This window comes from Chrysemys picta, chromosome 9 (assembly GCF_011386835.1).
Source record: "Chrysemys picta bellii isolate R12L10 chromosome 9, ASM1138683v2, whole genome shotgun sequence".
NCBI classification, from domain to species: domain Eukaryota; kingdom Metazoa; phylum Chordata; order Testudines; family Emydidae; genus Chrysemys; species Chrysemys picta.
In genome coordinates, this window is record NC_088799.1 from 9,285,817 (window position 1) to 9,302,826 (window position 17,010).

At 42.2% G+C, this 17,010-nt stretch overlaps 1 protein-coding gene across 1 annotated transcript in view; it reads left to right on the top strand.

Annotated features, from left to right (window-relative positions):
- Nucleotides 1-10,591, top strand: part of DCUN1D1 (defective in cullin neddylation 1 domain containing 1) — a 34,372-nt gene extending 23,781 nt beyond the window's left edge. The window contains exons 4-7 of the mRNA XM_005285985.4: nt 380-510; nt 5,930-6,012; nt 6,298-6,394; nt 7,777-10,591. Of these exons, the coding sequence (XP_005286042.1) occupies nt 380-510; nt 5,930-6,012; nt 6,298-6,394; nt 7,777-7,856 (391 nt within the window). The 3' untranslated portion in view covers nt 7,857-10,591. The remainder of the gene's footprint in view (nt 1-379; nt 511-5,929; nt 6,013-6,297; nt 6,395-7,776) is intronic.
- The last annotated feature ends 6,419 nt before the right edge of the window (nt 10,592-17,010 follow it).

Below are 17,010 nucleotides of genomic sequence, written 5' to 3' on the forward strand. Positions count from 1 at the left end.
GAATAAAAGAAGGATTTGGCCCAAAGGCCAAAATGTTTGGGGCCATTTATCTAAGAATGTAATTCCTTTGCCCTGCATCAGAGCTCTAGTTTTTCTTTTCTAAGAACATTCTGACAGACTTTTAATTATTCTAGATTACATATATCTGATTATCAACCAGCTTCTTCAAATGCCAGTGTGAAAAAACATTTTTTTAAAAAGCAGCTGAAATTGTTTCATAAACAGACTTGTTACGGACTTGCTGAAATTAGTTTGCATAATCCTTCTGTATTAAAGCAACTAAGGATTGTCCATAGTAGATAAGGTTTTAAAAATAAATTTAGCGTGTCATTTTGATAAAATGAATAATACACAGAAAAACTTGCTTTTTAAAATACAGATGTGACAGCATAGAAAAACTAAAGGCCCAGATTCCTAAAATGGAACAAGAATTAAAAGAGCCAGGAAGATTTAAGGATTTTTATCAGTTTACTTTCAACTTTGCAAAGAATCCTGGACAGAAAGGTTTAGGTATGTATTCTTAATTGTAAACACTTGTGATATAGTTACTAGAAACTGTCTCTAATACTTACTGTAGTAAGTGAAACTATTATTGTGATCCAGTTAAACTAGCCATGGGATAAAAATATACTTCACTGTGGTAAAATATAGATGTCAGAACTAACTTGAAGGTCAATACCAGATTTTCAAATTCACAGAGATTTCCTGCGGCCTTATGAACTGAATGTTTCAATTTAACATATGAGGGTGCATTCTTCCCTTCAGAGTACAGTGTGTGCAAAATTCCCATTAAAGTGAACATGTTATGATTTCATACTAAAAATATAATTAAAACTTCTAGAATTTGCAACCATGAGCAATAGCCTAAATTTCAACTGTAAGTGTGAGTTTGTGTATAGGTACAGACTTGCACAAAGTCTCTCAAAGCACCAAAAATACAGGTAAATTTCTTTGCAATCTACAATTCAGGTATTGCCAAGTAATTTCCACATAACAGGCATGATTAGATTTTCATCTCATTGCATCTACAGTCAAGATCTTAAGCACAATTCAGGGCCTGCTGGATCTATAGTTTTTCTCTTTGGAGAAAGATTGCAAAATGAGGACAAATTCCAGAATATAAAACTCAATGACACACACAAATCATGGTTTCTATAATTTTATCTCAGCGCTTCCCCTTGATAGTCATAGCGTCGAGTGTCCAAATGAAGTGGAAGAACTACTCACTAGGAAAAAGTCATTGAGGGGCAGGGGGGAGGTGTAGTTTGTTACTAATTACGGTAAATGAAATAACTGTTAATGCAGAATCCTAGAATCTAGCTTTTGCATTCCTTTACTTTTAACAGCAGTATTAACTGGGCCAGGATGCACATCCTTTGTTTTATTATATGCATTTTATGCCATTATAATGTAGCTACTCGTTTAATCAGAAAGTCAGGAATAGAAACAGGCCATATGTACGGTGCAATTAAGGTTCCAAAAGCAACTCATATTTCCTGATTTTCTGTAATTTGAACTGTTTAATGTTAAACAATGGACATTAATTTTTTTCATGTAATGAGGGGAATTAGGGCAGTGAAAAATATGCAGCTATTTTATTTGCAGCTTGCAAACTTTTATTAATTTCCCCAGTGGAAGTTTCTTCAACCAACAAATGTGCACAGTACTTCACATTTGTGCATGGTGAAACTGTTTATGTTCTACTGGATGTGATAAATCTGCAATCTGCACATGGACCGATCTTTGTTAAAAAAAATTAGCAATGTCTGTTCTACATGAGGACACTGTCTGTGCCAATCTTCAAACTTTCCTGTACTCTCAGTAGGCCTGGCTGGGTATTTTAAGTTGGAGTGGAATAAGTGGTTTTCACTACACACAGACCTGTTGATGTAAGTAACACTGTTGTATAGATGTATAGGCTGAGTCTTACTCCCATGTGGAGTCACTTGCAGAATTGGGGTTGAACATGGAAAGTTTCAACCTCAACAGTGAATTTTACAGAAGAGTATATGGGTTTGAGAGAGAGAATATGGAAATAGTTTTGCAACCTGAACCCTAACAATAGCTTCTGATTACCATGGTGATGTTTAGTATTTATATAGTATTTTCAATTTTCAAATAGTTTTGCAAATGTTAACTGATTAATACTCTGTAACATCCTTGTGAGGTAGCTATCGCCTTATATAATTAATTTTGAAATAGAGCCATGAAAGTCGTGATTTTCCTCAAAGCTTCAGAACACACATGTCAGAGCTGGGGGCATATCATGGAAGTTTCTGACTTCCAGTTCTGCGCTTAGACCACACCTCTGATTTCCTCTGTCCACATTTCTCACACGAGGAGAAGCCTATTAGTTTCTTTTCTTGCTGACTTAACACTTCACAACATATTTTAAGTTTTTGATAAATTGCTGCTTGAGCTCACTGTTTGTTTGTCATAGAACCTAGATGATTAGCTGTTGATTGAATCTAATTTATTTCCAACAATTTTTCTGAGGTGCTGTGTGATGTGTATCGTGCAGGTCACTCCAAATGAGTGTCAGTAAAACTCTCCCATCATGTATTCAATTTATGCCACAAATATATAATATTTCTAAAAGCTTTTGATTTAAATTAGTGGCATAAACAAAATACATGGGAGTGTGGTATAAAGATTTGATTATTTGCACTTATTTGGACTGACTTGCATTATTTGTTTGTGACTTCAACATTCATGAGTATTGCAGCCATTTTAAACGCTCATGCCAGTAAAATCTAAAACTCTTTATTGTCCATTTTCATCCTCTTACTATAGGCAGGGCTGGTGGCAGTGCTTACTATTCATTTCCCATATATAAGATACTACTATAAGTTGCTTATAACTTTTCCAAACTTTAACTTTTGGCTAAAATGTTCTATGCTAAGTGTGTGGCTCAGACTGAATTTTTGGAAATTTTCAGCCCAAAACCATTCAGTTGTTTCTGAGAACAGGGTTAGGGGAAAAAATACATTGTTTCCCCCTTGTTTAAAATTTGGTGACCTTTTCTTTGAAAAACTTTAGTGCCCCTGTGCTTTGGAGCAGGGACTCAACATTTGGCAGAGGTGGTTGTCCTTTGTGTCAGGAATATCCCAGTGAAAATCTGCCCAAATTTAACTAAGTTATAAGTAAGGCTATGAGTCTATCACGGATTCTGTGACTTTCCAGGACCTCCGTGACTTCTGCAGCAGCTGGTGCCACTGGCCCGGGGGCCGCCTGAGCAGCACGGGCAGCCTGTGGGCCAGCTGCACCGGCCGTTGCTGGGGCAGTCTTGGGCCACCGTGCCTCTGCCCCTCCCCCAGCAGCAGCAGGAGTTTGTGTGGGAGGGGGCTCCGGGAGGGGGTGAGGGCTCCGGGCAGTGCTCAGGGGTGTGGGGGCTTCCTGGAAGTGGCAACGTCCCTCAGCTCCTAGGCAGAGGCATGGCCAGGCAGCTCTGTACACTGCCTCGGCCCGCAGGTGCTGCCCCTGCAGCTCCCATTGGCTGCAGTTCCTGGCCAATGGGAGCTGCGGAGCCGGTGCTAGGGGCGGGGGAAGCGCGTAGAGCCCCCAATGCCATCCCTTTGCCTAGGAGCTGAGGGACATGTTGCTGCTTCCAGGGAGCCGCACGGAGCCAGGTAGGGAGCTTGCCAGCCCCCCAACTCTTCCCCCTTCCCCTCCTCCTCCCCCCCCCCCCCCCCCCCCCGTCTAGCAGCAGTGGGGGTCCCGGGCCACTACCCCTCTCCCCCGAGCACCCAACATTTAGTCAGGAGTATATAGTCATGGACAGATCACGGGCAGTGAATTTTTGTTTTGACATTTACGATTATTAGGGAGACCTTACCTCTGTTTCCATACTATTTCTTGTGGGTTTTAAAATGTACTCCTAAGTTTGAATTTCCTGACTTTTTTTTTTTTTTTTTTAACAGTTGTCCTTTCCATTATTTTCCTAGAATGTCTTCCCCTGAAGTTACTTATGCATGTCCTAACCTTTATCTTAACAAAAGTTTGGTTGGTTGTTTTATTTTTACTTTGGTTTAAGAATAACGAAGGCTGCTCCTTTCATTAGAATTATGTTTTAAGGTCCTTGATTGGCCACAGGAATATAACATATGGTTCTCATGGATGCAAATTGAAATGCGCAGCTCATTACTGTTTGTTTGTATAGTACACCTCTACCCTGATATAACACGAATTCGGATATAACGCGGTAAAGCAGCACTCCGAGGGGGAGGGGCTGTGCACTCCGGTCGATGAAAGCAAGTTTGATATAACGTGATTTCACCTATAACGCGGTAAGATGTTTTGGCGTTATATCGGGGTAGAGATGTACTATAATGTGCATGGAATTTGACAGCTTTTACCTATCTGGTATGCCTACTACATTTCATATTCATAATACTTACTTTTTCTAACTTCTTACCCTCAAGTAGTGTGACCAGCCAAACATTAAGTCTGTATTTCTTGGAAAGGCACCAATAGCTTTTAAACTAAGATTTAAGTGGAGCATCAGTTTAATATCTGAAACGTCCTCCAGTAAGTGGGGACAGACTCAAATTTCTGACCGCTAAGAGCCTAATAAGATTTCTTAAGTTTTAGTGCATCCTTGGTATTTTCAAATATAATGGCATATCGTGTCCATCCACAAAACACATCAGATAAAAATTTTTATCTGCCTCTGGAAGCCCTGAATTTAAATTTTTTGGGTGAAATCCGGACCCAAATGAAGTCACTGGAAAAACTCCCATTGACTTCAGTGGGGCCACGATTTCACTCTGTATTTGTCTGGAGGGGCTATGATGAGGTGATTGCTCTATTAGACTTGTTAGAGGAGCACTGTTAAAGTTATTGGGAAAGGGCGAGAGACTTTTGGCACTGGGAATAAGTCAGTAAGAATTTTCAGGTGTGACCAGCATAGGAACTCATATTGGCAGATAAACATATTTAATCTAGAAGTCTTCAATATTACTTTAAAAAATGCATTGGTTTGTCTGAAAAAATAATCTAACAGGGTGCCTGTGCTTTTTGCTTCTTAAAGTATGGATTGGTTATGGACAAAACAAATTGGTACGCTCCAGAAGATGTAAGACTTTCTGGATGCAGACACTTTGGAAGGTGGATCCAGTTAGGCTGACAGTGATTCTCTCTTGGTGGTATTGAGATTTTTGAATGTTCATTTGAAGAGTTTATTCTCTCTTAATTGATTATGTAAACTAAAGTTGTTTGGGGTACATGCACATACTTCAGTAGTCCTGATTTGTTCCTAACTTTGAGGAATACAGGCCCACTCAAAATAGAGAGAGATTGAAAGTGACCCTGAAAAATTGACTTAAAACGGGCAGGAAATCCACATTGGCCATCATAAAGACAACCACCTAATGTACATAGTCTTTCCGGGGATGCTTATCCTAAAGGAAATCTGCTCAGCGATTTGAAAATTTGACAAGACCATTTTGCAACTCTAAAACCTGTAACAAAGTTGCTCTAAAAATAAAATTATAGCAAACTAGGTTATGGGAATTGCATTTGATTAAATATGATTAAAGGAGCCTAATCCAGCAAATGATGTGGAATTCTTATTGAAGTCAATGGTATCTCTTTGTGTAGAGCAAAAAAAAGTTGAAAAATCTGTTGTATGCTTTGGGCAGAGTAATTCTTAACCTGAATAATTAAAATACATTTTCAGATCTTGTATGCCCCAGGGGTCAGACCTAAATCTAAGGGTTAGTTCATCTGAAACAAACCCACCAGTTTCCTCAGTTTTAATTACCTTTTACAAAATTTGGAAAGAACCTAAGAGCATTCTTGCATTGAGAGTTAATTTTATTTCACCTTCATTAGTTTAGTTTATAGTCCAATCAGGCTTGGTGAAAATACCTGTGGAGAAAATGTATATTTCAAATAGATCTATAAGAGTAACATATTTTTAATATTGCAGATTTAGAAATGGCTATAGCCTACTGGAATTTAGTACTTAATGGAAGATTTAAATTCCTAGACTTGTGGAACAAATTTTTATTGGTAAGTTTAAACCTTATTCTATAATATAAATTGGGCTGCAATAGGTTTGTGGGATTTTTTTAGTTTGGAAGATGAATCCATGTGTATTTAAGTCTTTGAAGAGATCACATAACTTATTTTGACAGAGCGTTCTTTTGTGATGCATGGAGGTTGCAGTTTTTGGCAAATACAGTAAAAACTTAGTTGAGGGTGACTTGCATATATTCAGGGATTTAATATTGAATATTCAGACTTTAAAATTAATTTTGTTCATGGTTTTTAAACTCAGATTTTTTTCCCAAATAGGAACATCATAAAAGATCAATACCTAAGGATACCTGGAACCTTCTTTTAGACTTCAGTACAATGATAGCAGATGATATGTCTAATTATGATGAGGAAGGTAATATTTACATTTTGTTTTCTCAGTTTCTGTGTGTGTGTGTGTGTGTGTGTGTGCATGTTAGTACATTTAGCAGTGTGTCGCTGGGGTAGCATATCTGACTAGTGACTGGCAATCAGAATGTCTGCAGAACAGCATGTGACTTTTTCTGGGGTTCGAAGAAGTTGTCTGCCACATAGCTGATGAGGACTAAGCCTACTAGCACAGGAGAAAAATACTTGTGCTGTCACTTCCCCAAAGCCAGGAGATTACTTTTTTTTTTTTTTTAAACATCTTCACTCCTCTCCTGCTCCCAAAAAGTCAGCTCTTCCCCGCATAAAACAAATTGTCTCCAACTCTGCCACACATAAATAAAAATAAATGTACCCACCCAGTTCTTGCTTCCTCCAACAAATCAACTAATGATGCCCCTCTTCTTTCCCCCCTCCCCCCATCTCCTTGCATGGCTTGTCTGCTTCTGCTGTTCCTCAGCAGAGGAACAGTTTTATGTTCTTTAGCCACCAGTTACTGATTTGTCAGCATTTCAGACCTTATATTTAAGTGAAGGTGGGAACACACAGAATGAAAAACATATGAAGAGGGTAGTATTTAGAATTGGATAATCACTGAGTGCACCGTATTTTCATCAGGTAAATTCATTTAATCTGCAAGGTTTTCTTCAAGACCCATCCCCTACACTGTCTGAGTAGCAGCAAATTTTTTGTTTGAAATGTGATGACACGCTGATGTCAACATACGAACATGACATTAATATGAAATCCTATTGTGAGCTCTAATTATTTTGGTGCTCTTGTGCTGTTAGCTGGAGACCCAGATTTGAGTTTTGGTTCCCATTTAGGTTAGCCAGGTGAGATGAGCGCTGTGGAGATTGTGCTGTCGTACTCTCACCCCTCTCGGGCCAATTATCATGTTGATTGGCTCTAGGGTGACCAGATATCCCGATTTTATAGGGACCGTCCTGATTTTTGGGTCTTTTTCTTATATAGGCTCCGATTACCCCCCACCCCCTATCCCGATTTTTCACATTTGCTATCTAATCACCCTAATTGGCTCTGAAAGGAGTTTTTTTTCCAGCTTTTCTTGGTTTAAAAAAAAAAAAGGATGATTGTTATGTCATGATACCTGAAAAATTGGGTGTGTTTAATTTGTGTGTTGGTATGGGAGAGGTCTTAGTTGAGGAAAAAAATCTTAACCAGATATTAAATCTCAAGAAACAGAATGAAATGAAGATTATTTATTTAAAACTTTAAACAGAAAAGATAAATCGTCAAGAATCTATTTTGATTTAAAGAGGCTTTTTTAAACCGAATAGCTCTACATTGGAAGAAATGGGATTTGTTCACCTGATTTCTTATGTGCTCTTGCTTGTTCTTTCCTTTCAGGAGCATGGCCAGTTCTTATTGATGACTTTGTGGAATTTGCACGCCCTCAAATTGCTGGGACAAAAAGTACGACAGTGTAGCACTAAAGGACCCTTCTAGAATGTACATAGACTGTACAAATAAATACAACGGAAAATTGCACAGTCAATTTCTGCTGGCTGGACTGAACTGAAGATCAATCCTCACCATAAGGGTTGAGGGTTGAGACAAACCTTTAAGGATACATCTTGGACCATATCATTCATTCATCTAATGGTGGTTTGGGCTTCTCTTCTAGTCTGAACCACCTTTGCCAGTTATAATTCCAGCATAGTGGATTTCATCATATTTTTGTGGACCACCTTTGTTTACTCTCCCATAAGTCTTAGAAGCTTTATGATGATTATTTTGAGATTTCTGGTTTCGCATAAAGCACAATGCTGTCTTCATGAGACAACCGTTGTCTGGCATCTGCATTATACAGATCAACATCACAAATGGTTTTTTTTTTTAATTCCTTAAATATACACTTTGGGCTAGTTGCAAAGACTATACTGATAGCACTTCCTATAAGAGTGATATATTTAAGTGTACTGGGTTCGATTTTTTTTTTTCTTTCATGGCAGATTACAGGTATTGTCTAAATGAGTTTTGAGTATCTGATTAAAACAATTGTAAAAACAACCAACAAAAACAAGAATGTTGATACTGGGAAATCTAGGTGCCTATATGAAAGGTTTTATTGTATGTCACCCATCTTTGAAAGGAGTTGAAGTACTACACAACTACTGTGCACTTATAGCACCCCTGGTTTAATATTATAGTCAGCCTCCAGTGAGCTTCATTGAGACACGCTACGTGCATAACAGAATCTAATATTCTCTAGATTATTATCTAATCCAATTTCATTACAGTTTTGAAATGCTTATCTGTCTGTCCAGGAAGGTGGTGTGGAAATCTAAAACTTGAACAGTATACTGAATTTGTGTCTTATGTTTTGTACACAATACAGTATTTTAAATTCAGACATGGGTTTTGATGGTTGCGGTATGAAATAACAAATGAACCTGCTTTATAAGAGGGTGGCAAATCTGATACGAATCTGAGTTTTTGAAGTGATTATCACAGGCCATTTAAGTTACATTTTTACAACATATAGGTACTGCCTTTATGGACAAAGCCCATTTTCTCAGTTACTTACTTTGTTGGGATTTTTACAGGTCATTGTGGTTGCCAATTACAGATATTAAAAGTAAAACTTTCTCAAACAAGCATAGATCAGATGCAAAATACTACACTGGCTTCTTTTGTTTCCTTACATTATTTTGTTGATCACTACTACTTCTATTTGTCTCACTGCACATAACTAAATTAGAACTGATTTCACTTCAAAGCTGGATTTTATCTTGTTGTGTGCTTTTTAACATTACAGGAGCCCTTGAATTTCTTTCATCCTGAAAATGCTTTTTCACTCTTCAGTTGCTGACTTATGAAGAAGAGGCTATTGTTTTCTTGAAATAAAAACTTCTGTAAAACAAGCTAGAAAATGTTAAACTAGGATGTCTAAAAAAATTATTATAGTAATTATTAGGAATAGGGTACTTATTTGAATACTCCAGCCAGTCCCATGTTAAGGTCGTAATTACTGTTGAAATTAGTAAGTGGAACTTGCACTAAAACAGCAGTACACTTTTATGCAGATGCTAAAAAGATTTTAGGAAGAATTTAAGTATTAAACTGCTAAAACTTTTACCTTCTGTGCTTTGAAGTTGACTGAAAGGTAGGCTTCCCCTCATAGCAGTGCCCTTTTAATAAATCCCATTCATGCATTTATTTCAAGAATACAGTTCTACAAAATGCGTTGCAAATTTCTACGCCAGCTACTGGAATTGGCTATGCCAAAAATGTGTGTGATTTTTGTTTTGCTGCTTTCAGTATTTCCTTTTTCAATTTTGTGTAAATATCAATGGGGGACTTGAATTATGAAAACTTTACAAGGTATATATGCGTGCTGTTTTCTGTCTTAAGGGTTTTGGTACAGTTTCAGATTGATTAGTTCAAGTATGCTGTGTTTTGAGATGAGCTCTAATTAGCTTTTATCCCAATACAGATATGACCTTCACAAAAATCTGATATTGGTTAGTGGCATAATGCCATGGTGTTTTTAAAGAATATTCCTTATGAATGCGAGACCTTTTCAACAAATAGTGTTGTCATCAGTTTGGTACTACACACTTATAATTACTGTGTAATTATAAAACAAAAATACATTACATAAAGCTTTGGATAATTATGTAGCAGAAAAGTTAAGGTTATTCATGCTGTAATGGCATCTTAGAATTTAACGCAACAAATGACTCTAGTTGGAAACAAGCTTGATTTAACAGTGTGGTTATTCTAAGGATAAATGCCTGGTTACAGGAAATATTTTGTATTGAAAAGTGCTCAGACATGTGGCCATGTGTTCTTCCTTTATATATGCGTGTGGGTGGTTTTTTTTTGTTTTTTTTTAAAGAATTCAAACAGTTACCTACTTGGATTGCTTTAATTCATAAGTGCTTACGTCCTCAATTTGATGATGATTTCCCCTTAATGGATCAGTTTCATTTTGCCAAATGTCAAAAAAAATGGGTTAAAAACTTAAAATGTGTAATCTGTTTTTATACATTAAAAATGTACAAGATTAGACGTGCCCTGATATAAAACACTTAAGATCAAGATTCTATTTAGTAAAGAACATCATCTGCATATCTCTGTAAGTTCAATGTAACTTCTTACCAAACCCTCTCATTACCAACAGAGGCAATAAAGCTCCAGTGGAATTGCCATGACTAAATCTTCTCATGCATTGTTTTAGTCCATTGTTTGTAAAACTTTATTTCTAGACTTTTTAAAAAATCTGGAATACTATGTCCTGAATAAAACGTGCACTAAACGGCAAGCTTTTGGGGGGAGGAGGGGAGATCTAAGAACTGATACAACATCTTGCCTGCCACTTAATCTAAATGTTTACAGCTACAAAATGGAGCTATTTTTATCCAGCTATGCTGCATCGACATTAACTAGCGTGTGATGGACAATACCATAAGTACATGCAGTGCTTTTGTTTAAATATGGCTGGTTTGAAGACGACAGTATATGAGTAAATGACTTTTTTTTACTGAGCAACATGTTATTAAATAAAGTAACTTATGAATTGCTTCAAAACTGTTTTACAATGAAATCCTTACTGAGAAATCCTTATTTAAAAAAGATATAATTTTTTAAAAATACGTTTAATAAACTTTTGTCATTCACACTTATTTATATAATTTTGCAAGAAGTCTCTGTAGATTTTATTTGAGCCTGATCCATGGACTGTCATTAGGTTTTTAAATACTTGGTGCCAATAGCTTATCTGACCTCTACAGAAATCTAATGAAAGGCATACTTGGGAGAAAGTTAGATTTCATCTGAAAAAGTTTTTATTTTGTATGTTAATAGGAACACTTGTGGTGTCATGTTAGTACCAGTAAACGCTTAATTGGAGAGAACTCCCATTTTTAAATAGAAAGGATTCATTGGCTGTTAACTTACAATTAAATTACAATTTGCTAATTGCTCATAGATTTTTAAAGCCAGAAGGGACCATTGTAATGATCCATTGTGACCTGCCTAGCACCGGTCAGAGAACCTCACTTACTCCTCAAGCCTTTCTCTCCGAGCATATCTTTTAGAATGCGAGTGTCTTGGTTTAAAGATCTTCAAGTGATGGAGAATCCATCACATCCCTTGGTAAGTTGTTCCAATGTTTCCAACTGTCTCTGTTTAAAAAATAAAATACAATTTCTCCTTATTTCTATTCTGAAGTTGTCTAGCTTAGCTTCTAAGCCTTTGAGCTCATTATGCCCTTTTTTGATAGAGCCATTTCCTATCAGAAATTTCTTTCACATGTAGGTACTTGCAGACCATAATTAAGTCACTTCTTAACCTCTCAGATCTTACAAGTGATCACTCTGTTTGTTGATGTCTTTTTTTGGGGGGAAGGGGGGTCTCATTTTTGTAAGCAAGTAGGTTTTAAGTGAGGTGAAACGTGGGAGTACCCAAAATCAATCAGGCTCATGAAAGGGGTACGGTCATCTGGAGAGGTTGAGAGCCACTGCTTTACAGGGCACAGGACAGAGACTAGATAATGACTTTCCTCATTAAACTGAACAATGGAGGGTGCCCTATGGCAAAAGGCAGTGACAGAGCTCAGACTTACGGCTCTGAAAAAGGCTGGGAAGGGAGGATTGAAGGGCAGGGCTCGCTACTTCCCTGTCTGTCCCAGCTGAAATGATGGTCTAGAAAAACAACAGGAAGTCAGAGATTATTATTTGCATTGTGGTAGCACCTAGGAGCCTCAGTCATTGACCAGGTCCTCCCTCTGCTAGGCACTGTTTGAACAACAAAAACACAGTCCCTGCCTCAAAATGCTTAAAAACAAAGTATATAACAGATTAGCAGAAGATTAAATGGAAGCCTTCATTTCTCCAAAGTCACAATATCTTACTACTTCTGTTAAATAGCTCCCTTCCTGCCCCTGAGTGTCGTTGCAGGCAGGTCGCAGAAGCCTTGTATTTTGTGACCTCTCTGCTCTCCTGCTTGTAATGATGCCTTTTGACAACTATTTCTGGGTATGTTGCTTGCTGCAGGCAAAGACTTGATGTGTGCTTTCAATAACGGGATCTTCTGGCCTATTTTTAACAGGTTCTTAGTTACCTTTTGTATCAGGCTGACAGGGTTGCCTTTCGCCAGGCCTCCGTTATGTCCTCAATCTGAAATTTCTGTCTTCCAATTTTGTTTTGTTTTTAACTCCTTCTCCCTCTGTTGAAATGTTTTAAATCTGCATGTGGGTGGCAGTTCAGAAATTGTTCCTCCTTTGATGTCGATAATTTTGTTTGTAATCATTAATTTTTGCATGGGCCAGAGTGCACGGCTTTTTAACTTCAAACGTTTTCACATTGAAGTGTGTTGCAGACATTGGGGGACTGGACAGCAAGTGTGAAAAAGCGGGACGGGGTGGGGGGTAATAGGCGCCTATAGAAGAAAATGCCCCAAATATCGGGATTGTCCCTATAAAATAGGGACATCTGGTCACCCTATGCAGACAAGGACTTTTCTCGCATGCTTACCTTCTTCACTCATTCATCTCCTAACTTTACAGTGCTGCAGCTTTCTCGCTCAGAGGTATGAAAAAACACCCCCCTCAGCGCAGCAAGTTTCAGCAGGGCCACCCAGAGGCTTCAGGGGGTCTGGGGTAAAGCAATTTCAGGGGCCCCTTCCATAAAAAAAGGTTGCAATACTACAGAATGCTATATCCTCGTGGGGGCCTGGGGCAAATTGCCCCGCTTGCCTCCTGTGGGCGATCCTGCCACCTGGTAGTAATTGTAATAGATCTGATTACTAGGTTCTGCATTTATAAAGGGCCCTTTGCTGTGGAGGAGTGCTCTAGCTGCCCCAGCAGTTAAAAGCAGGCCGGCCCAGGTAGACACAGCAGTCAAGTTACTGCAATGTTTGCCAGGAAGAAAGCAAATGAAAAACTAAATGAAATCTCAAACTCAACTCAGTCGATCTTGCCCCACAGCTCTTGAAACGAGCCAGCTAGTTCATTTTATTCACGCTCTGCATTTGCATTAGAGCGGGTTGTGAACTTGAGAACCACTGTGTGGGGACGTGAGGGACCGTCTTTTTGTTACGGGTTTGCACAGCACCTAACGCAATGGGCCTTTGTCCATGACCAGGGCTCCTAATTTGAGCTCAGAACTTGCGTGATGAGGATAAGTGGACCGTTACTGCCGGATGTGAACTATTGATCCTGTGTCAAGTGGGGGGACATTGTATTTACTACTGTAAAGCAGGGGAGTACATATAACCCAAGTGCAAAGACACGTCAAAGGGTATATTATTGACTGGAGTTAAGGTTTATGGCAGAAAATTATTGCCCTGCAAGTTAACAGCACAACTGGGTTTTCAGGGTAGAGCTACGAACACAGACAGAGCTCTAGGTTACCACACAAGGTGCTGTGTGACCATTAGCACGGGGCGGAGACCAGTGAAGTCTCCTGTCGGTCAGGCTGCAGACTGTCCTGGAGTCCATTAAAATCAGCCTGGTTTGCCAGTCATTACAGTGCTGGGATACACAACCTGAAGGTTGCCGTAGGGAAGCTCTCACCCCCACAGTACATTTTTAAGGGCTATTTGAAGAAAAAATGGACTGAGTTTTGGACTGTAGAAATGCAAAGGGGTTGTTTCCTCTTGAGGGGGAGAATTTCTGCTTCCAAAAGTCAATGCTGTGCTTACAAGCCAAGTTTTCCAGACAAGTATTGATCAGGACACAGCATTGTCCAGACCCAGTGGGAGCTATTTCCAAATGCCTGGCTTGCCCGTCCTTGCTGAGGCCTGACAAACTCATTGCAGAGAATACTCCTAAATACCCCCACCACTGCTCCACCTTCCACTCCTAGCTCTGTGCACTCCCTGCAGCCGGTCATTCACCCATAACCACTGGCTGTGCACTCTCTCCAGCCACCCCAGTTCTGTGCGCCCCCTGCAGCCAGAGTCACCCATACCCACCGGTTGCGCTCTGTGCGCTCTCTCCAGCCACCCGCAGCACTCCTTCCAGCTGCTGCTGCCTGGGAGATGCGCTGCGAGTGCAGCCAGAGCGCCTGCCCCCACCCACCCCATCCCCAGCAGCTGCCCGTTAGTGGTGCTGCAAGAGCGCGGAGAGCCCCCTAGCTCCCCGGTGGGCGCAGAGCCGCCGTGCCCAGCGCGCGTGGCAGGAGCACACACATGGGGCGCAGCCGGGTGGCGCCGCTTGCCGGTGGGGAGTCCGTGGCAGGGCTGGCACACAGCCCATCCTCACCTCCCCATAGGGCCCGGGGCATGGCTGAGCGCCGCGCGGGACACGACCAGCCTGCCCTATGCCAGCGCCTCCCTTCCGCTTACCTCTGCCCGGGGCCGGAGCGTGGGTCCTGCTCCGCGGGCAGCTCAGCCAATCGAGCCCCTGGAAAAGGGCTGCGCTGCAGGCGGCAGCATATCCCGTAGCTTAGGGTTATCATATTCAAACATTTAAAAAAGAGGACACTCCACGGGGCCCCGGTCCCGCCCCCCGCCCTGCCCCAACTCCTTCTCCGCCCCCATTCCAACCCCTTCCCCAACTCTGCCCCCTCCTCTGAGCACCCCGCATTCCTCCCGCTCTGATCTTGGTTGGGGGTTGCTAAGTGCTTCCCTGCTCCCCGCAGCCCCTATGCCCTTGCTTGCCCTGCTCCTCCTCACCCTGCAGCCTCTGCACCCCCCCGCCCCTGCAGCCTCCATGCCCCCTGCTCCCCACTCGCCCTGCAGCCTCTGCACCCCCCGCCCCTGCAGCCTCTATGCCCCCTGCTCCCCACTCGCCCTGCAGCCTCTGCACCCCCTGCCTGCCCTGCTCCTCCTCACCCTGCAGCCTCTACACACCGCTCCCCCCGCTCACCCGGCAGAGGGAGAAATGCAGGCTCCACGTTTGAATCAAACACAGCCGCGCTGCTGTGTGGGGGAGAAGAGAACGGGGGAGGGGGTGGGACTCTGGCTGCTAGCGGCGCTAGTGGCTGCGAGTGGCTGTCAATCAGGCCAGGTGTCCAATCAGCCGCGTCGCACTCCGCATGAGGGGAAGGGGGAAATCCCGGACATTTCTACATTATTAGAAATCTCCCCCCGGATGGCCATTTAACGCTGAAAAAGCCGGACAGGGATACCCGGACGGATGGTAACCCTACCGTAGCTCCATGTGGCGGCCACCAGTGTCTCCCAGAAGCCCCCCCCCCCGGGGGCGCCAGGGAAGGGCTTATCAGCCAGGGCTCAGGGAGGCCCAGGGACGGCAGTGTTTGATTCCACGTGGAGCCTGCATTTCTCCGTCTGCCGGGGGAGCAGGGCAGGCGGCGGGGTGTGTGTAGAGGCTGCAGGGCGAGGAGAAGAAGGGGGCACAGAGGCTGCAGGGGCAGGGAGGTGTAGAGGCTGCAGGGCGAGTGGGGAGCAGGGACGCACTTAGCAACCCCCAACCAAGATCAGAGCGGGAGGGCGGAGGGGGAATGCGGGGTGCTCAGAGGAGGGGGCAGAGTTGGGGCAGGGACTTTGGGGAAGGGGTTGGAATTGGGGCGGAGAAGGGGTTGGGTTGGGGCGGGACTGGGGCCCCGTGGAGTGTCCTCTTTTTTAAATGTTTGCATATGGTAACCCTAAGTAGTACCCGCTAATCAAGGATCAGGGACCCATGGTGCTAGCCACCCTATGGATGCAGTGAAAAGAGCATCTCTGCCCCAAAGATCTTGCCGTCTACATCACTTAAATGCTGCGCTCCCAGGCTGCTTTAGGGCTATTCAACACAGATTCCACTGTGTTGCTGGAAAGCAGCGTAGAGGGCATCGCACTCCTCGTAGTCACTTTGACTTGTTTTCCTTCTCCTGGATCTTGTAATATATTTTGGACATTATGAAGCATTTCTACCCTGGAGAGACAGACCATGGTTTTCCTGGGTGGGACTTGGCATTGGTATGTTGTGATCAGACACACTAAAATAATGTGTAGCTAATAGGGATATGTCTGTAATCCTGTGTTTTGAAAAGTCTCTAGTTTGTGAACAGGGGAGCTACTTCTGTGGCCCTCGTCTGGGAAGTGTCCAGAGCTTTAGGTTACGTAACATTGTCTAGGGTGCTCGATTGTCTAGTAAAGTCACATACAATCATGTCCTGGGTTGAAATATCATGACTAAGAGCTTGTCTACACTGGCGCTTTACAGCACCGCAACTTTCTCTCTCAGGGGTGTGAAAAAACACCCCGAGCGCTGCAAGGCACCAGCGTAAAGAGTGCCCCACCGCTGGGAGCTAGTCCCTTCGTGGAGGTGGCTCTCACCCAGCACTCTGCCGTGACTACATAAACCACGGGTTAGTGCTGCTGCCGCGGCAGTGCTTTAACATTACCGGTGTAGACTAGCCCTAAGGCTACATTTTAGTCACGGGTATTTTTTACTAAAAGTCACAGACAGAGCACGGGCTGTAAACAAAAATTCACGGCCCGTGACCTGTCCATGACTTTTATTATATACCCTTGACTAAAAATGGGGGCGGGGGGAGTTTTGAGGTGATGCAGCCTGGGGGGCGGGTACCACATGTGCTGGGAGGGGCATTGCCTGGGAGGGGCACTACAGGTGCTGGGGGGGGATGATTGGCGGGGCTAGGGCAGCTCCCTACCCAGCTTCATGTGCTG